We start from the raw sequence: 25277 nt of genomic DNA, 5'->3' as shown, positions 1-25277 counted from the left end.
AAAATAGGAGAGTAACACATTCATGTGTCACAACTTCTTTATTGGACTATTTTTACTGTAAGTTGATCCCATTACTCTTTCTTAGTATTGTTCTTGAAGAAAAAAAAAAGCAATATGTATTCACCGGCCACATTTATAGGAACACCTGTCCATTTCTTTGTTCATGCAAATACACTATATGGAAAAAAATATTGGGATGCCTAGCCAGTATACCTACAGGAACTTTTATGGCATCCCTTTTCTAAATCCATAGGCATGAATATGGATTTGGTCTGCTCTTTGCCTCTATAATGGCTGCCACTCTTCTCTGAAGGCTTTCCACAAGATTTTAGAGTATGCCTTTGGGAATTTTTGTCCATTTGTCCAGAAGAGCATTTGTGAGGTCAGGGACAGATGTTGGACATGAAGGCCTGGCATGCAATCTCTGTTGTAGTTCATCCGACAGGTGTTTGATGGGGTTGAGGTTAGAGCTTTATGCAGACCAGTAAAGTTCTTGCGTGTCTTTATGGTCCTGTCTTTGTGCACTAGGGAACAGTCAAGCTGGAGTCGAAAAGGTTTGGCTTTCCCCAAACCTTTCCTAAAAAATGGAAGCACAGAATTGTCAGAAGTGTTGAGTTCCCTTCACTAAAACTAAAGGGCCTAGCCCAACCTCCTCTACCTAACTTTACAGTCACAGTGCAGTCAAGCAGGTAACATTCTCCTGGCATCCGCCAAACCCGGACTTGTCCATCTGATTTCCAGAAATAGAAATATGATTTGTCACTTTACACAACATACTGCTCCTGAGTCCAGTGGCAACGTGCTTTACACCACTGCATCTGATGCTTGCCATTGTGCTTGGTGATGTGAGGCTTGCATTCAGCTCAGCCATGGAAGTCCTTTCCATGAAGCTCCTGGTTTTTGTGCTTGGCTTAATGCCAGAGGAAGTTTGTATCTCTGCAGTAATTGAGTGGTCAAAGCATTGGCGACTTTTACTCACTGTGTGCCTCAGTGATCCTGCTTTGTTTCTTTACATCATCTGCCACTATGTGGCTGAGCTTCTGTTTTTCCTAAACAGAGAAACTTCTTGGGATCCCGGCCAGCGATCCCCCAGGCAGATACACAGTCTAGTCCCACCCTTTGGATATGGCCATCCATCTGCCACAGCTATTCGTTATGTGGGCGTCCCCTTGGCCTGGTCCAGCCACTTGGGTCCTCGGCAATGAGGATCCTGCAAGCCAAATCACCCACAGGGAAACACGCCACATGGCCATACTGCCATAACTGACGCTCCCTCACAATGCAGGTAATGTGCCTCATTCAGGACTCCTCTAGCAACCGTTTATTCAACACAAAGTCAAACCAGCGGTACCCAAAGGTTCTCCAAAGAGACACAGTACCGAAGGAGTTTAGTCTTTGTCTTAGCTCACTGGATAGCATCCATGTCTCAGCCATACAGCAAGACAGGGAGCACCAGGACTCTAAAGACTTGGATGTTCGTCCTCTTGCAAAGATATCGGGGGCACCACACACCCCTTTCCAGCAACCTCATGACCCCCCAAGCTCTTCCAATCCATCTGCTGACTTCATAGGAAGAATCACCAGAGACATGAATGTTACTGCCGAAGCAGGTAAATCTCTCTACAAAGTCAACATTCTCCCCACAGACAGACACACTATTGATGGCTATGCTAAGAAGTCATTAAATGCCTGGATGTTAGAAGATGGTTGTCTTGCCAGAGAGACAAGACGTTCCATGCGCCTATCCGGATGGGCTGCTTCAAACTGGGACCCAAGTGCCTCCATGCAGCAGGTGACACAAAGTCTGATTCCCATCAGGTCTGACCTTCTTAGCTCTCTGACTGTTTCGACTCGTCTGAGGATGAAACTCCCGATGGCTTTCCCTTTCATAGATATTGGGAGCATCACACACCCTTTCCCAGCGACCTCATGACCCCCCATGCTCTCCAGTCTTCAGCTGACATGAATGTCACAGCCAAGGGATGTAAATCTCTCGACGAGGTCGACATTCTCCCCGCAGACAGACACACTACTGATTGCTATGCCTAAGAAGTCATTAAAGGTCTGGATCTTGATCTTTATCCACGACAATCCCAGACACTCAGACTCCTCGCTCAGTCTCTCGTGAGCCCCAATCAGAGCCTCCATTGGCTCTGCTAAGATCACGTCATTGTCGGCAAAGTGAAGATCAGTAAATCTTTCTTCAGCAACAGCCGCCCCACAGCTGCAGGACCCCACAACTCTGCCCAACACCCAGTCCATACAAACATTGAACAGAGTAGGAGCAAGAACACACCCCTGGCAAACCCCAGAATCAGTGTTGTACCCCTAGAGTTGCCTGCAATGCCAGGAGGACAGCCTTACCACCAGCCTGGAGAAGTTCACCCCGGATACCACAGATCCCTGCGGCCAATGACCTTTTGCAAAGTTAAGGAATATGGAACCACTTTCATCCTGAATCCTCATAGCCCGCCCTGTTAGTGCCAGTGGTCACATGGAAGTCATCCATGACCAGAGAAATGTCACCTCGTGTGCACCCTTCAACCACCAAGCGACGTTGCGAGTAAAATGTCTCCCTCCACGAGACATCACTCACCATGAAGTGAGTGATATCACATACCATCGAGAAGAGCTGGTCCGTTATAGCAACAGCTACTCCCTGAGTATGGCAGCCGTCAGACTGACCAGACCAATAATAGGTATACCTACCTACAGAAGTCTGACCACTTCCTAGTCTTTGTAATTCGGAGAGTGCTGCCACTGAAATGCGGAGTTTACAAAGCTTCCCCGACAGCAGAGGAAGATGGTCATCTTGCTAGAGAGACAAGACGTTTCACGTTCCTGCCTGGATGGGTTCGCCACAGAGTGGGACCCGATTAGCTCTCTGACGGTTTCGACTTGTCCAGGGATGGGTCTTCCAAAGGCTTTCCCCCATCCCCTTCATGATGTGGGCGGCTGCAGCACCGCTACTCCCGCAGAGAGCAGAAGAGTACCTTGTTTGTAGCTTGTTTTAATCAAGCAGTTGTGAGTTGCCCTGCAAGTTGGACTGCTTGCTAGGCTTGATGTAGTTTAATGTCATATCCGGGATAGAAACTTTATGAGCTTTATGCCATCCTATGACAGTACCATACTTGATTTCCCTGAGCTCTTCAGAACGACCCATTCTTTCTTTTTCTTTTTCATATATATAAAGAAGACAACAAGCAGAGGTTAGGGAAGAACAATGATGGGGGAACAAATAAAGAAAAAAGTACCACACAGAATGCCACACAAAAAAAACAAAACAAACGAAGAAAGACAAAATTAAAATAATAATAATAATATAAAAATGAAACAACAACAAGCGGCAACAGGATCAACAACAGTAACTACAGAGACTGGGGTTCTTGGAAGATGTCACCGTCTTCCAATTTGAGGTCTCACCAGTGTTTTCCCCAATTCCTCAAGAAAGAGACGCCTCTTCTGCAGCTTTCCCTTATTCCACTCTGGACTCAGTGACATCCAAATGACGAAGGCGTTGTACGCGGATATATCCAACATGTCAAAAAATATCACCAAAGGCCATCGTAGGGTCTTCCTTTTGCAGCTGTAATTATTCACCAGCTTATCGAGGTTGTCCACCCCTCCTTTTGTGGCATTATAGTCCATGATCATTTCGGGCTTTTGATGCTCCTGGCCACAGATTCTCCCGTCCCAGTGCAGTGTACTCATGAGCAGCAAATTTTTTTCCTTTCTTTGGTACATACAATACCAGGGTCGTGTCAGCCGTGTACACAAAGTTTGATGACTGGACAGGCCTTTCCTTTGTTTTCAGCAACCCTGGAGGGAGCTCAGACTTGCTTTTGCGTGCTGTTCCCACCATAGTCAAGTTCCGCTTTAGCAGCACCTGTCCCAGCTTGCGATGTGAAAAAATTGTTGCGCGTGATGTTGTGTCCAGAAAGTCCCAGAGCCATATCAAGGACCACTCTCATGCTTTGATTTTGCTCAGGGGCTCCTCCATTGTGTTTCCCTGTGTAAACCTGCAAGTTCCATGCATAAGATAAAGCAGCATCACAGTCAGCCCAAATCTTTATACCATACTTGGCAGGCTTAGATGGTATATACTGCCGAAATGGGCAGCGGCCCCGAAATGGCATCAGCTGCTCATCAACAGTGACATTGGGGCCAGGGTTGTAAAACAGGGGGAGACCGGCCACCCACTTGTCCCACACCGTCCTGATGGCAGCTAGCATGTCTCTCTGCCGTCGAGCTGGTCTATCATCACGGTCATCAAAATGGATGGTCCTGGAAATTATTTTGAAAGTTTTCAGAGACATCGTTGACCGGAAAAGTTCTCTGCCAAAACCTTCCACGTCTCTCCAAAAACTCTGCTTCCTTCTAAATTGGTGCAATCCAGGATAATTTTCTTGATAGGGTATGGTTCCAATGTTCCAAAGTTCCAATGTGTCATCTGAAAAGATCTCTGACTTACTTTGTGAAAGATTCTCTATCATCATAAGTAAATCATCTAAATTGATTACACCTCTTGAGTGTATTGTAACCCGATCAGTTACTGAATCACCCTGCAGTTCAACTTGTATGGAATCATTTGGACCCGCTAAAGCTCTGTCCACAATGTTTCGGAAGATTTGTATCACCCCTCTGTAGAATTCGATTATGTCATTATGGTCTATACCATCAAAATGAAAATGCTGCCTTATTTCTGTATTGTTGAATCTGGGTCTGTGTATTTTGTCAGCATCTACATTAGCAGCATTGTCATCAATACCCTGGCCATGCTGTTGTGGTTCATCCATATCAACTATGCCCTCCGGCTCTAAAACCCCCATATCTATGTCCTCCTCCTACGCAATATCAGGATTCCCTATTTCTATCCCCCCAGCAATATCAGGAACTAGCTCCAACACTTCTAACCTAAAGTTCTGGGCTGGATGTGTAAAAACTAGTGTAAAAAAACTGTGTAAAGTAGGCATAGTAGCCTATTTTCTTTTATTCCGTGAAATTTCTTTTTGTTCACTCATGTACATAAATAATTCTTAAAATAAAATAATCAAAAGCATACACTACCGTTTAAAAGTCTGGGGTCATTTCAAAATATCCATGCTTTTGGAGATTAAAACAAGATTTTTGTCTATTAAAATAACATCTGATTGATCATAAATACTGTGTACACATTTTAATGCTGAAAATGGCTGTTTGTTAATGGAATATCTACATAGGTGTACAGAGGTCCATTATCAGCAACAGTTAATCCTGTGTTCCAGTGGAATGTTGTGTTTGCTAATGCAAGTTTTATTTTCATTTTAAAAGGTTAATTGATTGATTAGAAAATCTTTTTTCAATTGTTTCAATGTTAGCACAGATGAACATTGTTGTGCTAATTAAACAAGAAATAACACTGGTCTTATTTGGACCAGTTGAGTATCTGGAACATCAGTTGAGTATCTGGAATAATCGAACAATTGTTGGTTCGATTACAAACTCAAAATGGTCAGAAACAAATAACTTTCTTCTGAAACTCACCAGTCTATTAGTGTTCTGAGAAATGAAGGCTTTTCCATTTGAGAAACTGCCAGGAAACTGTAGATCTTGTACAATGCTGTGTACTGTTCCCTTTACAGAGCAGCGCAAACTGGCTCTAACCACAATAGAAAGAGGAGAGGGAGGCTCCTGTGCACAACTGAGTTAGAGGATAACTACACTGCTTAAAAGAATTAATGGAACCCTATTAAAACATGAGATCTCGATGGAAAAAAAAAATCATCCTGGATATCTATACTGATGTGGAAATGGTAAATGGACTGCATTTATAGAGTGCTTTTCTATTCCTATGAGTACTCAAAGTACTTTACATTTTATGCCTCACATTCACACACCGGTGGCGGAGGCTGCCATGCAAGGTGCCAACCTGCACACTAGGAGCAATTTGGGGTTCAGTGTCTTGCTCGAGGACACTTTGATGGGGTGAGGAAGAACCAAGGCTCAAACCGGCAGCCCTCCAGTTTCCAAACGACAGCACTACCTCCTGTGCCACCATTTTCCCCTCTCATCGTTACCTCAACAAATTGACATCTAAAATGTCCAAGGTCTACAAGGCTGTAATTGGTGCAAATGCAGACTCTTTGATGAAAGCAAAGTTAGATGAATACCCATCCATCCATCCATCCATCCATCCATCCATCTATCCATTTTCCAACTTGCTTATCCTACTGGGTCGCGGGGGGTCCGGAGCCTATCCCGGAAGCAATGGGCATGAGGCAGGGAACAACCCAGGATGGGGGGCCAGCCCATCGCAGGGCACACTCACACACCAGTCATGCACACATGCACTCCTATGGGCAATGTAGTAACTCCAATTAGCCTCAGCATGTCTTTGGACTGTGGGGGGAAACCGGAGTCCCTGGAGGAAGCCCCACGACGACATGGGGTCGACAGGGGGTAAATCATTTAAATTAAAAAATTATTATTATAAATTATTTTAATTTGTCAATTACCATTTCTATTTATTATTTATTTAGGTATATTTCCTATTCAAACTACATTTCATGTAGGTTTTCATGGAAAACAAGGAAATTTCTAAATGACCTCAAACTTTTGAGTTCGTCGTTTCATTGTTCTTTTATTTGAAATCGTAGTTCCCTGCAAATGGAGTAATACACTAACTGATAAACACCTGAGAATCTGATATGGCAAAAACTATTGATCTACCTCTGTCAATAAGGATATTATGCACCAGTCTGTTGTGAGACCCCCATGCAATATCCCTAAACAAGCATGGGTCAAAATGCTGCTGCCCCTCACTGGTCAGGCACAGTCATAGGCCCTCGTTGTTGTCAATGCCAAAAATCACATCTACAGTAGGAAAAAAACCTTTCCTTTGCTTCTAGAAATAGGTGTTGGGAAAATATTGAAGTACATTTCCTTTGGTTCAGCTGCATGGTTTATGTGAGTCACTTCTAGCTTAGAGACCAGCTACCATGCTATATAGAACGTTTTATTATGTAAACATAAACAAATTAATGATTTTAATAACTTTAATACAAAACACGTGTTCTCCACTTTATTGGAGATGTGAGTTTTTAATTCTGCACTGCCTTTCTTTGTGTACTAAACATTTAATCTCAGTAATATTGCGGTAGTGCTATAGCGGAAACTCATACTAGGCTTGGAAATGGAAATGTTGTATCTGCTTTAGGCATCTCTGGCAGCCAGCTGTGTCAATGAAACACCATGTCATTTGGCTTTGCAGGCCCTGCATTTTGACGTCATGGTCAGGAACTAAGTGTAGAGGTTTTCACATGTAGCCACCAACCGAACTTCATGGTTTCCGACAGCCTCCTCCCTCCTTTAACATTTTGCTTGTTTATAATGTACTGTTCTGCATGAAAAGGAAGAACAGACCTAAAGGAAATTATATACAGTGTTCTTTTCGCTGTATTCACAGCTTAGTCTTTATTTCTATTAAGCAACTCAGATGAAACATATTATTATTACTTTATTAAATGATCCACTGTGGCCTAATACTGAATATAGACAGTTTTAAGATTCTAATTGATTGGTTTGCATTATCACAAGAAGGATGGAAAATTGGAAGGTGTACATTTATTCTGTGTTAGAAGTATATATGTATAGATAATCTTTTAAAGTCCATATTCATATTTTTTTTACAATATATCCAGTGCATTAAAATAATTTTACATGCAATGCTATGTTTTAGAGGTGTTTTATTCATTGCTGGCAGAATGGTTTGCAGAAAAAAAGATTAGATAATCCACAGCAAATGTTTTTTATGTACATTTATTGAACACACAGTCCCTATTACTTTGTTTTTAATGCTGTAAAAATGTAGGAGATTGTACTTAAGGAAAGAGTATGTAAAATGTTCCCTTTAGGAAAACTATTATAACATTCAGTTGAACCGCTGCCAAAGCACAGCTTGTACAGTGCCGCTGCTCCTCATGGCCTCAGGCTGCTCCCCCTGCTTAAATGTGGAGTGCAGTGCCGCTGCTCCTCATGGCCTCAGGCTGCTCCCCCTGCTTAAATGCGGAGTGCACTGTGCCGCTGCTCCTCATGGCCTCAGGCTGCTCCCCCTGCTTAAATGTGGAGTGCACAGTGCTGCTGCTCTTCATGGCCTCAGGCTGCTCCTCCTGCCAAAACGTGGCCCATACAAAGCCGCTGCCCCTCATGGCCTCAGGCTGCTCCTTTTGCCAAAACATGACCTGCACAGTGCTGCTGCCCCTTTTGGCCTCAGGCTGCTCCACCTGCCAGTGCTCAGCTTATGCAGTGCTGCTGCAGATCCACAGAGCATAAATTCACCAACTCTGAAAGGCAAAGAAACATTTCATGAGATCAGTGTTGTTGAGCATAGTGATATAGTGTAATTCGTGTTAACTGCTGAGACTAGTTAATCCTATCATTATCATCTGTTAGTCCTGGTGCGCATTGGTTTTACTACTTAAGAATCATCAAGGTGACCACGAATTATAGATCTATTTGCCTATGCTATTCAATGTTCACATTAGACTTACTGTACCACTTCACAGTACAAACCTCTGCCTACTGTGGGTGCCGAAACACAATGCAGATAAACTAAAGTGGTATTTTCCCAGCGATCAGTAGCCGTCACAATCAACCGACTGCACACAAGAAATCGAGATAAGCCTTTGTGCCCATTGTACTTGGTATACGATAAACAGCTATTCTCTCTCTCACAAAAAAATCACAAACCAGCATGATGTCGAGACACTCTTTTGCTGATACAATCTTCTGTTTCTGAAATGTCATCTTTAGACTCACTGTTTAAATAGAATGTTAAACATGGATTAGTGATCACAAGTGAATCTCTCAGTCACTGCACTTTAAAATATTTTGAACTATAGGTGGTCTGTCTATAAATTGAATTAAATTAGGCATGATGAGGAAAGCCAGTGCTGGTGGAGCAGTGGACTTCTTGTGTTTGAATCCATGCTGTGTGTGTATGTGTTGATGATATGCAGGTTTTCTTGTGATCCTGTTCATTTGTGTCTGTGTGTGGTGCCTGTGTAGCCCGCTGGCCTCGGCCCGCCGTCTGGCCCCTGATTGATATCCATGCTAGGAGGTATGCACAGCAGGGGAGCCTGGCTGCCTGGGCCCTTCAGATGTGCCTGATCTGCTGGGGAGATTAGACACAGCCTCCTCGTCTTTGATGGCACCTAGATCCGAGACAGGAATCTGCGACGGACAAGCTGTCTGTCAGCAAGCAGGAATTAGAGGAGTCAGCTTGGAATAGGATGTCACTGTGCTAAGGGACCGGGTGCCCCCCCTCCCCCCTAACCTCCACTACCCCCCTAAGGGTGGGAGGTGGTGGGCTTGAGATTAATGTCATGGTGCTATTAAGGAGAAAAAAAAATGTCCCTATTCTTGGGTCTGGGGCAGGGTGTTTATTTTCAGATAGGCTTTTGTTAAGTTCAAGCCAAGTGTTTCCCCCTAAAAAAACAAAGTATCTTGCATCTGAGAAAATGGAAATCATTTTCAGTCCAATCATTATCTGCATGCAACCAGAAAATTCTTTGTTGCAGTCAGATATGAATATAATTGAAGAAAACTGTAAATATGTAAGATTTCAACCTGTGCCTGTATGAGGAGAAGACAATACATCTGGAAAAAAAAAATTTGCTATGTAATGGAATTGATCAAAAGATATCCATTGCATAATGTAAAATATAAGTAAAATTGGGAAAAGAATCAACACAGAAATCCTGCAGGATTTTGTAAAATTGTTTATTTAATTTAGTGGCCACACGTGATAGTACACTCTAACTGCACCAGGTGCAGGGCTTGGACCCTTATTTTGTCCTTTGCCAGATTAGATCTAGTACTTTAACTCTTTCATTTGCATAACAAAGACATGTAGAATGGTGAACCAGCATCTGTGGGAGTGGTGTAGAGATCTTACCCTAATGCCATTTAAGGAGGCTCCTGGTATTATATGATTGAATCTGTATTAATACACCAAGATGTTTATAAAGCAATATTATAAATGATACATTCTTTGGCTTTTGACATCCATCCATCCATCCATCCATCCAGGACTCACTTGTCCTATTCAAGGTTACGGAGGTCTGGAGCCTATTCAGGAGGCTACAGGCGCAAGTCAGGGAATAACACAAGATAGGGCACCAACCCATCACAGGGTATACACACCTATAAGAAAACAAAACCTCCAACAAAATCTTAATAAATGCAAGGATATATTTATATATGAAAATAAACCTACGTGAAAATCTTAATGAATACAAGGATACATGACAATTAAACCTACAGGATAATCTTAATAAATACTAGAATATATGGATAACACAAGGTATGCTATAAAATAGTATGTCATTTTTGTTATGAAAGATAAAATACAAAGCATCAGTTTGCTAACTTAAAGCCTTATTTAATGAGCCAGTCTGTTTTTTTCCTCTTAAACACAATCATTAGATAATTACGGCCTTTCTACACCCGTTATGCCCAACCCAGGGGAGTGAAAGTACATTAAGAGATATGCAGTGGCTTGGCCACCCTGGGATCTCAGCAAAAATCAATTTTAAGATTAAAAGAAAAATATTGAACCTTTTACTATTATTTGGTGGGTTTTTGCTATTTAAAAGGCTAAGTTATTCTAGATCAAGTATAACTTTGAAAACTTACTGTGATTAATAAGTAACAACACACATATATCATATATTTGTGCCCAATCAGTTTGGAAGTGTGGAATTAAAATTGGCTTTCTAATTGTAATACATGTAGAGTGCCGGACTGAATTACGCACGCAGTGTAAGGATTTATTGTGGAATACAGAGCTACTATCTGTGTGTCTCTACTTGGAGAATTTATGTCTGTGTGGCCCACCCAGACCCTGCCCACCCCCAACCCCCCTGATTCTGTGGAACAGTAGGAACCTCATAGTCTCTTGGTATGCGTTACAGAGGCCCAAATATAATTGTTTCACAAATTACTGTCATGACGAGACTTACTTCTCCCTCTAGCTGCGGTGGATCTCCTGTGTTTTAAGCAGGCAGCTAATGGGACAATTGGAGCCATTGTTCACTCAAGGAGGATTTAATTGCACACATTGTTGTCTTCTCTACTATCTGTGGGAAAGTTTAGCTCTTTGTCTCTGGCTTTGGCATTAGTGAATGGGCTGCATCAGTCCAGTGTCCTCCCTCTTCTGTTTTCTGTCCTCACTCTAAACAGTTACTGAGAGACCAGCTGAATTTGTCATGTGGACTCTAGGTTAGTATAAAATGTTAATGCATTAAAAAAATATTTGCTTTGTGTATCTAAAACTAGGATGATTTTGCCATTTTACTGTTGGTTCACTAACCACTTAATGTCTACTGATCTGCACCCAGGTATTTTTGTGGTTTTACTAAGACTTGATTTGTGAAACCGGATGAGCCCTAATTTGAGGGCAATCAACAGGACCATTACAGAAAGAGACTGCACTAAAGAAAGGGAAGCCCACCTAAGATGTCTCATTTTAAAATCTATTTGTGTCTCTCTAGGACTGTCATTGCATTGCTCATTTTTGATTTTGACAAAATTATGATTATAGGTAGTGTATAATAAAAGATCGATAAATAAATTTCTTGCTCTTTGTCCATAATATTGGTTTGGATTGTGAAGCAGGAAAGTGACAAACAATCACAATGTTTTTGTTTTGGAATTGAACTTGTACCATACGTACCATAGCTTTGTCATTTTCAATCCCTACTCCTCCATTCTCTTTAGGATTTTTCCACACAGCCAACTCTGACAAACTTAGCAGTCTGAAAAAAGCATCATATATATTCCAGACAAAACAGAGCTTTTGCTATGAAAGTAACACACTAGTGCCATCAAGCACTTGAATTTGTGCATATAACTGACTGTGTTGTTGCAACTAGTAGTGTAGATAGTGTGCAGCTTGTAAAGAAATGCAGACATATGTTTTAGCTGTGACTGTGTTTGCCTAGCCATGCTGCATGGGTGATTTTGAGGACCGCTGCAATAATTGCCTCTTTCGGATGTTCCACAGCTGCATGTGGCTAAAGCTCATGCTGCTCTGTAGATCTGGAGTTCTTATTAGATTGAGCAGGGGGATATTTTGTAACTGGGTGTGTACGAATGAAGAAAAAATATCTCTGGTAAGCATAGGAATGTTCTTAGCAAGATCACACTCTCGGAAGCATTCTCTCCCAACCTCGTCCCCAGTCATCCCCAGTTCTGTACATAATACTTGCGACCCCTCACGAGATTAAAGTCTCCTGTCCTTCTCCACTCAATGTTCTCATCACTCTTTTCCTCCACTTTTCCTATCCTCATTCTCATCATTCTTTGACTGTCACTATCTCCTTCTCTTCTGCTTCTCACCCTGGATATCCATAGGCTTTCTGTTCTCAGGCTCTGTGCTGAATTTGAGTATGCTAGTCAGTAGCAGTGTTTATAGCTGGTGTGATACACACGGTCTGTTTCACATTGCATGTATCATGATGTATTTCTTTCTCATGTAGTTTATGATGGATAAGCAGGCTTCATTTGTGTCCCTGCTTACATTGAATGCATTGTTTCCAGGTGAGTGAAGACTTGTATTACCATCTTGTTTGTCTTTATAAAGCTCCATGTGCTTGCAAATAGCAATATTCTTCATAGGGCTCATTGTTACTGTCTTTTGAACTTCTGAAACTTACATATTGTTTAATGGCCCTGTTCATGTTATTTACATGTGACTACACAAAAGAGTATGGTGACATAAAAACATCAAAAGAAATTTCAGATCTGTGCTCACTGGCCACTTTGTTAGGTACATTTTGCTAATGCCAGGCTGGACCCCCTTTGGCTTCAAAGCATAGATTCAACAAGGTGCTTGAATATTCCTTTGGTTAATATTCACATGATAGAATCACACAGTTGCTGATGATTTGTCAGCTGCACCTTCATGATGCAAAACTTCCATTCCACCACATCCCACAGGTGCTATATCGGATTTTGATTTGATTACTGTGGAGTCCTGGGTATGATGTTAAACTGCATCCAGCCCTGCAAGCGGTCCTCCAACTTGCAAGGAAAAACGTTGGGGGTTGGTGGCAGGATTGGCACTCCAGCCACTGTAAAACAACTCACAACAGCTCGAAATATACAGGCATGATACCCTTCTGCTCTCCGCAGTACCTCTGCTGCAGCTGCCCACAGGAAGGCTGCACATAACATGAAGGGGATGGGGAAAAGCCTTTGGAAACCTCAACCCCTGATGAGTCTAAACCATCCGCGAGCTAATAGGGTCAGGCCTGTGTGAGATCGGGGCTGGTGTAGTGCTTATGCGTCGGCTGCTGCATGGCGGCACTTGAGTCCCAGTTTGAAGTGGCCCATCTGGGGAGGATGTCTCTCTGGCAAAATTACCTTCTTTCTCTGCTGTCAGGATAGCTAAATAAACTTCACATTTCGGTGGCAGCACTCTCTGAGGTACCCAGATCGGGGAGTAGCCAGATCTCTGTAGGTGATCTCTCGATGGTATTTGATGTCAGTCCTTTCAATGAGCGTATTATGAGACTCATTGGCTGTTTTGTCTGTTGTTTCAGTGTATGCTCCGACCGCGGTGAGTGATGTCTCACAACTTCGCTCGGTGGTTGATGAATGCCCATGAGGTGACACTCCTCTGGTCATGGGTGATTTCAATGCGACCATTGGCACTGACAGAGTGGGCTATGAAGATTGTGTCGGTCCCCATGGGTCTAGTGACATGGGTGGCTCCATGTTCCTTGACTTTGTGGAAGGTCAGGGGCTGCAGGTCGCTGAATCCTGGTTCCAAAGCCCTGAGCTGCATCATTGGACTTGGTACTCCTATACTGGTGGTGCAGCAAAGGAGATTGATCACGTCCACGTGGGCAGACGCTGGAGGCTCCTGCAGAACTGCAGGGTCTACAGAAGTGCCCAGTTTGTGAATTCTGACCACATACTTGTTGTTGCTACTCTGAAGATTCAGCTTAGATCCAGTAGGCTACCACATACTAGGAGAATGGGGCTGGATGTGGCCAGACTCCAAGATCAGGCTGTTTCTGATGAGTTTGCATGCAGTTTGAGTGAAGAACTTGCAGACTTGGGTGCGACTGCAGATTCTAATGTGATGTGGGAGACCTTCTTTGATAAGACCCCAAAGGTTGCTGAGGGTTGTGTTGGTGTTGCCAGTGTTCCACAGAAAGAGGTGTTTTGTGTCACAGGGCACCCTGGACATTATCGAGAGGAGTCACAGTGCACGGCTTGGTGGCAACTCCAGTCTGTATCTGGAACTGAGAAAAATGACGGTGAGGGCTCTGATGGCAGGTAAGAAAGCGTTTGTTAGATGAATCTGTCAGCTGGTGACACCACCTGTGATCTGTGACCCGCATCCTGCTTACAGAGGAATTGAAGCATTATGCACATCTGAATCTGTTCCTCAGAGACTTACAGTCAGGGAAAGTGTCGGAACGGTACTTACGGATGACACTGCAGTTGTGACCTACTGGGCCGGCTCCTTTGGGCAGTTATTTAAGGCTGACCCTCCAGCTAGGTTGTTGGCAAAATTACCTTCTTGGTTGTTGGCAAAATTACCTGGGTCCATGGTTTTCGAAACCGACCCTCTAATCAGCTGTGAACCACCCAGTCTCACTGAGATTGCACGGTTGGTGAATCAGCTGGTGGTAGGGAAGGTTGCAGGGATCTGTGGTATCCGGGGAGAACAACTCCAGGCTGGTGGTAAGGCTGTCCTCCTGGCATTGCAGGCAATCTTTGCTTCCATTTGGGAGTTAGGTGTCATCCTAACTGACTGGAAAGCGGGACTTCTAGTCCCTATCTGGAAAGGGAAGGCTGATTGCCTGGCTAACACTGCTTTCAGTACCGGGTAAGGTTTTTGCTAGGGTCATCCTTAACATGATCCGTGATGACTTGCTCTCCTGTCAGAGACCGGAGTAGTCTGCTTTTAAGCCTAAGAAGTCTACCATCAACTGTATCCTGGCACTGAGGGTTCTCATCGAGCACAAGCGCGAATATTGGTAGAGGTTCTTTTCAGATGTTTGGAAAGCGCTTGACTCGGTTGATCGAGTTGTCCTGTGGGACATCCTAAGACTTCGCGCGATCCCCCCGAAGTTGCTAATCATCATGGCCAGAGTGGAAGGAGAACCTCCGCATTCTTCGCAGCTGATTCTGGGGTTTGCCAGGGGTGTTCTTGTTCCTACTATGTTCAATACTTTTTTGAACTGGGTGTTGGGGAGGGTCATGGGGTCCAGTAGCTATGGGGTGTCCATTGGTGAAGAAATATTTACTGATCTTGATTTCGCTAACGATGCTGTGATTTTAGCGGAATCAATGGAGGGTCTGATCGGGGCTCTCAAGGGACTGAGCAAGGAGTCTGAGTCTCTGGGATTGTGGGTGTCCTGGATAAAGACCAAGATCCAGGCATTAAATGACTTCTTAGGCATACCCATCAGTAGTCTGTCTGTCTGTGAAACAAATGTTGACCTTGTCGAGAGATTTACTTACCTCAGCAATGACATTCATGTCTATGGTGACTCTTCCCATGAAGTCAGCAGAAGGATTGGGAAAGCATGGGGGCCATGAGGTCAATGGAAAAGGGTGTGTGGTGCTCCTGATATCTTTGCAAGAGGACAAAGGTCCAAGTCTTTAGAATACTAGTGCTCCCTGTCTTGCTTTATGGCTGTGAGACATGGACACTATCTGGTGAGCTGAGGTGAAGACTTGACTCCTTCGGTATTGTGTTTCTTCAGAGAATCCTTGGGTACCGCTGGTTTGACTTTCTGTTGAACAAGCGGTTGCTAGGGGAGTCCTAAATGAGGCACATTACCTGCATTGTAAGGGAGCATCAGTTTAATCATGTGGTATGCTTCCCTGAGGGTGATCCGGCTCACAGGATCCTCATTCTTCAGGACCCAAGTGGCTGGATCAGGCTGAGGGGACGCCCATGTAACGCCTGCTTGCGGCAGATGGACACCCATTTCCAGAGTGTGGGGCTGGACCGTGTGTCTGTCTGGGGGGGTCGCCAGTCGGGATCCCGAAGAGTAATGCATCAGTGCATGCTCCCCAACTTGACCTGACCTGACCTGGAGGCCATTTGTGTTAGTGATGCACCGATAAGGATATTTGTTCGTCATTACTGTGTAACTTTTTTGTTTTGAGGAAAACATGGGAAGGAAAGACACTTTTATCACACACATTTATCAAGTATGGATTGCAGCAATATTTATTTATTCGTGCTGCACCAGTAAGGAGATAGTCCTACGCTTTACCAAATATCTATGAGTTAGAGCGTTACTGGTACTGAAAATGTACTGTGGTACCGCACAAGCTGTTTGGTATTACATTTCTGTAGCACTGGTACTAATTACACAATTACAGGCATTGCTAATGCTATTTATCCCTAACCATCTAATCAGAACCATAAACTCAATATGTCTGAACCACTGCCGAAACTCAGTTATACCCAGCATTACATATATGTTAGAACTGCATGCATCATACTATATAAAAAACTAAAATGTCCACTAGTTAAATATGATCTCCCAAGCTTCAAATAATTGATTTATGTAAGGGATCACCATCAAACTAGCATCTGTACCTACAGCTGTGTTTTAAGAAGTAATATAATCAAGCATAATGTGCTGTGTGGACGTTTTTTTATATTGATTTTATTTTTTTTTTATTAACGGAAGAAAACAGAAGAAAATTTTACAAGGGACAGCAATAGTGATGAGTTTAATCATGGAAGAAATACGTTTTACAGTTCTGCATGCTCGTTTTTTTTTTGTTTCCATTCATCAGCGCAGTGCCTTCTCAAGGAATTGTATCCATACTAATCCCCCTGGTCCGCTAGTCACCAATACTCTTCTTACACAATCTCAATATGCGTGCTTGACCATACTTGTGTTGTCATGTACATTTTCTATTGGTGGGTACATTTTGCACTGCTCGGTCAGCACAGTTACAAGTAGTGAAGTGAAGAGTGAAGGCCAAACGACAGCAGAGCCAAATGAACTTTACTCAGAAAGAGGAGGTGAGGGTGTGAGACTATCGCTACAGAACAGCGATATTGCGATATTAGTCACCTTTGCACTGTTACACATCCGAGTGATTTAAAACAGAGTCCCCTCCCCGCCCCGAAATAGTTTTTCTTTATTTTTTGTAAATACTTGAAGTTTTGTTTTCATGTTAAATGCGTATATACCGATGTCGCATTAAAAGAATCGTGTCTCAAACCCTTTTCTCTATCCAATTGTATACTCTTTGTAAATCTCGTCTCAGACATTTAAGATAAAATGGCTCTTTGCTTTGAAAAGGTTGCCGAAATCTGTACTAGGCAAACGAATTGAACTTTGGGGGTCAAATGTGCTCAGGCACTGTACAGATTGACTAGTGTGAGAACACCTTCCCATACTATTTTCGCAGAGCAATGTTTGCAAAATGCATTTCTATCATCATTTTTGCTAACCTAAAAATAATTCCACACAGCAGACATTTTTATAACACTTTAGCACAGAGGTGTGCAAAGCAGTATATTTCACTAAAAATGGGTCACCATTTTAAAGGGAACTATTGGTGGTAAAAATTGGCTCATTTTTAACCATTAACTTTGTGACATGCCTGCGGTCATTAAGGGAGGGACATGGTCAGCAGCAATACTTAGGTAGGCTATGACATTTAAATGAAGCGCTTGATATAGATGTTGTCACACACATACATCTTTTTAACAGTAACACGTCTCTTACTCTGTTCTGTTCCTCTGGTCCTCTTGCTTCTGTCAGCATATCTACATGTGCTGTAGCCCTCTAGCTCCTGTTGCATACTGATTGATCTGGCTATTGTGGGCAGTATATGTATGTTTTGTGTGTTTGCTTGATTTATTTTGCTTTAAAAATATCCAGGTTCTTACCCATCTGTTCCAGGAACACCTCACCTCTCAGTGCTCACTAAATGTTCTTAGTGTTGTGCTTTGTTGATTTGAATACTTGTCTTATTAGGTTCTTGCTGTGTTTGAATATGTTGTGTAGCTTCTGTTCCCCTGCTGCTTACACTTGTAACTGGGCATTCATTGAAAGCTCAGCCTAACTGCACTTATGTCTAGTCGATTCCTTGACAGCTAAGACCATGCATTTGTTTTCAGCATTGGTAGGGACCAAATTAGCCCTGAACCCCCCACCCCGTTAAACACACATGATATTCCAATGATATTGGTAGAAACATATAGAACATGCGTCTTATTTATTTGAGCTGATTATGATTTTTTTTAACCTGACCCAAGTGACTAGTGTCCCTACAGCAGCATGTGAGTGTTATCCACTATCCATGTATATAGTCACCACAAGCAGGGGAGATGTGGTCTCGACTACAAGCTCCCAATTTCTGTGCTAAACGTACCATGGCTTTTAGGGATTAAGACCAATGTTTGCACAGCTGGCCTGTGTTTTACTTCTTTGGGCCTTTCAGCTGATGGCTGGGAAATTATGAAGGTAGAAGGACAATCTTTTTTTATTACCTTTATTATATTTGGCTATTTATTACTGTAATTTGGCGCTATACATATTTTGTAATTGTGTAGTTCTGTAATTGTTACATTTGTGGGCTGTAGGTTTGACGCCCAGTCAGTATGTGTGCTGCACAGTCCACAGCCACGTGCTTTGAGGGCACAGGCACAAGTGATTCTGGGAAGATTAATAAAAGGCTGGATATTATGAAGTCTTGTATGTTTACAATTGTGACACGCTGACTTTTCCTTTTTCTTGCAGCATATGTACATCTGTAATTTTAAGAGTTGTTGAGCACATTACTCCAAGGGCACTGAAGGTATGATTGCTTTGTAATTTTTAATTTAAAAATGCATCATATTTTGAGCCCTATTGGTACTGTTTTTGGCATATGTGGCCATACATAATATTGGAATTCTTTCACCAGGCACAGGGCATAAGGCAGAGGACACCTTGGATAGGTCACCAACTCATTTCCTGTAACACATTTACAGTTTTTCAAATTAGAGATGTCAGGTTAACTGGGTGTTTTAAGAGAAATCTATGCAGAATAACCTACACAGTAGCTCGGCTGGAAATTAAAACCATGACCCTGGAGGTGTAAGGTTACAGCACTAAACTACTGAGTTGCTTCCGGTAACCAATCAAACAGCTGTAGAGTCATCAAAATAATGCTGATCAGCAGACGGTCTTAAAACCAAGCAGGTGAGGCTTAAGTTCAAAAGCTGTTAGGCCATGTGAATAAGCAGAGAGCTAATATCAATAGAGAAGCCTTTGGGTTTTATGCCAGACAATGTGGACTATCAGAAATGATGTAATATTGCACCAGAATTTGTTGGGGGTCATAGTTGACACAAATGTATGTGTTTTCATGCATGTATTGTCATGTGAACACACATTGTCATTCATTGATTCATTGATTGAAACAGAAGGAACAAGTATTTAAATAAAGGCTGCCCTTAATGCAAGTGTACTGTTTTCACAATGTCATGTTATATAACTTATGTTCAAATACACTGGGGAAACATATTTTAGAAACCTGTTGGTTTCATGCTCCGTTTCCCATACTCTTCTGGTACGGATGTCAGCAGTTTTGGTAAAATAAATGATCATGTCACCTCTACAATTCCAGATGCTTTTTTGAAAGATTGTATGAAGGAATCCATAATGGAGGCTGAAAAGGAGTCTGCAAAAGATCCCAGAAAGGTGAAAATTTCCAAGAAGACCTCTGTCAAGGTTAAGGAGAAAAGGAAGGAACCTGAGACTGGAGAAGGCTAATGGACTTCCAACGAAACGAAGGAGTGTTTTTAGACATATAAGCAAGACCCAGATGCAGCAATGAACATAAATTCTCTAGATTTATTTTTACTGAGCAGTAACAGCAGGACTGTTTCAAACTTGGAATGACCCATAAGAGAGCAGAAGTTTCCATACCATGGGTGGAGCCTGTGGGTCTAGCCCAGGAGTTTGTCTTCCCACACTCTGCTGTATTTCAGCATCCATGCTCAGTGGACCTGTGACAAGAGAGTTTCCTTCAGTCACAGATTTATTTTAAACACACACCATTTCTTTTCATCTAGATCTACTGTAAGCCTGTCTCAGCCTTTTACATTGCAGTTCATTCACAAAATTGTTCTTAAGTTTCAGCAGGTGCTATCTTCACAACAATAGTATTTTCCTCAATTTAAAAGAGTAACTTTCAGTAAACAATGAAGACATATTGAAAACAGAATCACTATTATACAGCTAGTATCCCACAAGGTGATGCAGTGGTTAGCACTGTTACCTCACACCTGCGACCCGGGTTCGAGTCTCTGCCTGGGTGTGCAGAGTTTGCATGTTCTCCCCGTGTCATCATGGGGTTTCCTCCAGGTACTCTGGTTTCCCCCCACAGTCCAAAGACATGCTGCAGCTAATTGGAGTTACTAAACTCCCCATAGGATTGCATGTGTGAGTGTGCGCTGTGATGGGCTGGCCCCCCGTCCTTGGTTTTTCCCTGCCTTGTGCCCATAGCTTCCGGGATAGGCTCCAGACCCCCCCGCGACAAAGAAGGATAAGCGGTTTGTAAAATGGATAGTTGGATGGATAGTATCCCACAACTGACAGAATATTACCACCTCTTCATCCTAAGCATCTACGCATGCATGGATATAAGGCATTGTGGAACAAAGAAATTGTGGTTGTGCTTAGTATGTGAAATGGTTGTGCTTAGTATCCATCCATCCTTCCATTTTCCAAACCGCTTATCCTATTGGGTCGCGGGGGGTCCGGAGCCTATCCCGGAAGCAATGGGCACGAGGCAGGGAACAACCCAGGATGGGGGGCCAGCTCATCGCAGGGCACACTCACACACCATGCACGCACACATGCATACCTACGGGCAATTTAGCAACTCCAATTAGCCTCAGCATGTTTTTGGACTGTGGGGGGAAACCGGAGTACCCGGAGAAAACCCCACGACGACATGGGGAGAACATGCAAACTCCGCACACATGTGACCCAGGCGGAGACTCGAACCCGGGTCCCAGAGGTGTGAGGCAACAGTGCTAACCACTGCACCACCGTGCCGCCCCCTGTGCTTAGTATGTTTTAATTTATTTTTCATTTCTATTATACTCACATACGCTTCTTCATAAAACATATCCTTATCTCTGATCCCCACAAAATGAGGCTGGGTAGGAGACAGAAACTCTTCTGCTTGCTTGCATCAATCATACTGGAAAATATCACCAGCATCTATTCACATCACAGAACAGTGAGACGCTGGAATTATTCATGTACATATTTACTTTTATTCAAAATTTGTGGCAGAAAGAAAGAAAAAAGGGAGCTTCTGCCAGATATTAAGCCCTTAGTGACCTGAAACATATTTTCTGGTTTTATCTGTTGTTTGATTACCTTGGTTTTTATTGAACTGATTTTTGACATTAATGTTCAACAGATAGAGGCAATTTCATGATGGTACACACCATTTGCAAAATACTGTTCATATTCTCGTCCTGATTTCCTTTAAAATATTTGTTTTATATAGCTGAAATTTTGCATTATATATACATCATGTATGTGACTAAATGACAGTATTTACTCTGAATTAGGCAATCCAAATGTAATAATTTTAGCAAGTAATATCACTGTTGACCCCTTGAGCAAGGTCCTAACCCCAGTTGCTCCAGGGACTGCCTGATGCTGCTTCCTCATTTGTACAGTGCTTTGGATAATACCTTCTGCTAAATAAACAAATAGCCATTTGTAAATAGAAGAATTGTAATGAACAGGACAAAGCTTTTTAGCCTATGATTAGTTCTGTGTTTAGTTCCTTTTGGTATAATCTAGTGTGTTCTCTGCACTTCAAGGAGAACAGAATCATAAACATTGTTTTAGCCCATTGAAATCTATGCAATAAACATATAGACCTGGGAACCATTAGTATTTAACATATCCCTGTATATTTGGAAATACCAAATAAAGTTGAGTAAAGCAGCCTTTGTTCATGTGCATATTGAAACCTTCATTCCTTGGCTGTCTGGTGTTTAGTGAAATATACTATGCGCGCACACACACACACACACACACACACACACACACATATATATATATATATATATATATATATATATATATATTTATATTATAGAACATTTGAAACTCTCACCACGCTCACTCTCACCATATATATATATTCACACTTCAAAAGTATCAATTCCTTACATCAATTAATACTGATGTGACAGTTGCTAGTTATATTTAATATGGTACAGAGGAATGGGCTACACTCCTAGTAGTATAATGTCATTGTCAGAGTGCCCGATTGCAATAAGTGAATCAATGAAGTTTAACAAACGAAGGAAGTCCGACTTTGATTCAATATGTTTTTATTGTAAGTCTGCACACGACACAGATGCATTTTTGCATAATGCCTTCCTCAGTGTGCTACAGACCATGTGCAATTCCTGTTTAAAGAGACACATCCCTGTGTCATAACCGATGATAACATAACAGGTGTAATGAATATTACCAGGGCATCATCAGACCTCACCCCAAAAACATGGTGTAACAGTAGATTATCGTCACTATATAAAAAGTATAACAAAGTAATCAGTAATATATAACACAATTGAAATATCACTATCAATATATCCTCTGGGGCATTAGTTGACTATATTTTAAAGTATTACATAAGATTCTGTGGTACGCAATGCCAGAACACGTGACTTATTGCAAGGATGCTCTTTGATATCATCTAGAGGCTGTCATGTGAAGTGCATGAATTTACATAAAATCAGCGTCGATTTCTTTTTTTTCCCGTGTCAAAATTACTGGAATATGTGCCTGTACATTCGATTGATCATACACATCATTCATATAGATTTGCTAAATACAATTTAAGTTTAAAAAATAAAGACCAGCACATTTGTTATGTTTTATTTTTAAAAAATAGTTTGAGAATGCTATTTAATTTAAACCAAAAAGGGAGATTCGAAACTATTCAGGTTTGCTTTTAATGACGCTTAATTTTCACCACACACAGTTTCTTAGAATATAGATATTACGTATTATATTATGGGTTTATGTCAGAGCGATTAATAAATAAAATATTTTCAAAACTAAGACGCCTTCAACAGTGTAACTATAAAGAAATCCTTGTAGCCTAATTCTCTTGTATGTAACTAATAGCTTGTAAATAATAGGTTATTTTAAATGTAATACAGGGAGAACTTGATAGAACAATCGCATCATTCAGGTTCATTTTAATTATATGAACGCCAAATGTAGCCAAGTTATGTGAATGTAGCTACCGCTGAGAATCCCTCCCAAGAATTACTGGATTTACAATAGCCACATGCGAGCTAGTTCTCCACTTTGGGTTGTTAGCTGCGAAAGGAGTACGTAACTGGATCTCTCCCAGACTATGTAACGCTGTGCTTCATCAAATCACTAATATCTGGGCGATTGAAATATAGCGGGGCTGAACTATCCATGCCTGGAAGTGGACCCCCTCTCCAACGTTTAACTGGCGCTGCGGCTGTGCGTTATTGTTGGCGTAGCTTCATTTGTCAGGGCACAAGGTAGGACATCGCAGCGGCGCGGTCGCACTGTATGTATTCGGACAGTTTGGATAGATTGTATTACAGCCAGAGACACAGACACAGACACAGACACACACACACACACACACACACACACACACACACACACACACACACACATATATATATATATATATATATATATATATATATATATATATGCGTGTGTGTTGTGTGTGCGTAATTGGCATGGAAGAAATGATATTTTTACTCTTTTATTTGCCATTCTTCCAGAGGACCTGGAGAGGAAGGACTCCCCCGAGTCAAACTTGTCTCCTCTCTGCCCCCCTGACATTGCCATTGTAATTTCCACGCGTCCGGTCGGTCTCGGATATCAAAGAGCACAATCAATGTCGCTCTGCATTTTGATAAGGTGAAGGTTATGCGTTATGCACTACTGCTACGAGCCAAACTCAAATGCGTATTGACACAGTATCGTCGCTTGCATTCACACACGGTTTTCAGAGAAAAACAGGCGTTTGTTTTCTCTAAAATTTACTAAAATTTTACTGTTTAGGTTTTATTTTGACGGGACGCGATTAGGATGCTGTTGTTTGGAAGCCTAAACGCCAATGCTGCAAGTTTCTCCGCGAAGTTCATGCACTCTGTGCTCTTTCTGTTTTTGCTACTCCGACTGCCCCAGTCCAGCACACCTTTAATTACAGGTAAGTCTGATCGTTTCGTATTTACCAATAACTTAATTATTCCAGTCAAAACTGTTTACTCTGTTTGTCCCTGTTTGATGAAAGAATACAAGACTGAAATTCACTTACCTTTAATTTCAGCACAACTTTTGTTATAATATACTTAAAGATACTTAACACGGTAGGATAACTACATTTGGTTCCTCATTTAATACTTGAATGTGGCAAACGCCTATGGCAATAGTCAACAAAAGACATTTATACTCCTGAAGGAATCTTTTTTTATCTTATGGAAGATAGTTTATCTAGAAAGAATTGCAACGTACGCTAGCAGTTTTCACTATGAAAGTGTTGTTTTTGATTGGCGTGTCAGTGTGCCTGCGCATATATTCGAAAACAAGTTAGCATGTAACATTTATGTTCTTAGTACTAAAGAAGAAACATATTCTTATTCTTGTTGAAGGATACAGGGGTTTACTTAGACTCAAAATTACTTTGACTGTCAATGAATTTTTCCAAAGTAACTTCCTTTTAGTGTACACGGTGTTGGGGATAGCTTACTACAATTAGCGACACTACTAACTTTACTTTTATCAGTAGCGCAACTACTTTTAAAACGCTGTAACTTTACCGGTAACCAACTATATGTTTTTATAAATAGCGATGTAGCATGGCTACAACGTTAAAAATACTACAGGTCGTTGTCGACTTACGAGCTATGCGACTTACAACCATTCGACTTCACGACCGTTCCGAGACCGCAGATTTGTGGCTGCCACTGCGCCGCGTCTGGCATCGCGAGGACTGTCCTGCTAGAGAATATGACAGTTTCTGCCCCGACTGCCGGCTGCGCGAGCATCCCCGCGAGGCGTCCATTCATTCATCCCGTGGTCAGGCTAGTATACATCAGTATCCCTTTGAAAAAAAAATGATGATAAAAAGGTTATAACAATAATAAATTAAGAAAATGGTGATAAAAATGTTAAAAAACGCAAGAATTATGACTTAATTAAAGATATATAATTTTATTA

At 41.9% G+C, this 25277-nt stretch overlaps 2 protein-coding genes and 1 long non-coding RNA gene across 7 annotated transcripts in view; 2 read left to right on the top strand and 1 right to left on the bottom strand.

Moving 5' to 3' along the window:
- The window catches only part of bbs9 (Bardet-Biedl syndrome 9), a 106982-nt gene extending 86258 nt beyond the window's left edge, over positions 1-20724 (top strand). The window contains exons 22-23 of one of the 3 annotated variants that reach the window (XM_049024805.1): positions 18777-18834; positions 19648-20724. In XM_049024805.1, coding sequence (XP_048880762.1) covers positions 18777-18793 — 17 coding nt within the window. In that variant the 3' untranslated portion in view covers positions 18794-18834; positions 19648-20724. Of the gene's footprint in view, positions 1-1057; positions 3854-18776; positions 18835-18942; positions 19484-19647 lie in introns of those variants that run through there. The other 2 variants (XM_049024806.1, XM_049024804.1) reach the window with 2 other exon arrangements.
- Positions 8130-24925, bottom strand: LOC125748562 (uncharacterized). The gene is made up of 3 exons (XR_007399591.1): positions 24376-24925; positions 19950-20029; positions 8130-8321 (listed from the first exon to the last, which is right to left on the bottom strand). It is a non-coding gene; the product is annotated as an uncharacterized LOC125748562 (long non-coding RNA).
- bmper (BMP binding endothelial regulator) overlaps positions 23392-25277 on the top strand; it is a 31928-nt gene continuing 30042 nt past the window's right edge. The window contains exons 1-2 of one of the 3 annotated variants that reach the window (XM_049024812.1): positions 23392-23581; positions 24120-24267. In XM_049024812.1, the coding sequence (XP_048880769.1) occupies positions 24147-24267 (121 nt within the window). In that variant the 5' untranslated portion in view covers positions 23392-23581; positions 24120-24146. The other 2 variants (XM_049024814.1, XM_049024813.1) reach the window with 2 other exon arrangements.

Source organism: Brienomyrus brachyistius, chromosome 9, assembly GCF_023856365.1.
Source record: "Brienomyrus brachyistius isolate T26 chromosome 9, BBRACH_0.4, whole genome shotgun sequence".
Lineage (NCBI taxonomy): Eukaryota > Metazoa > Chordata > Actinopteri > Osteoglossiformes > Mormyridae > Brienomyrus > Brienomyrus brachyistius.
This window is presented reverse-complemented; position numbering and strand designations above follow the sequence as displayed.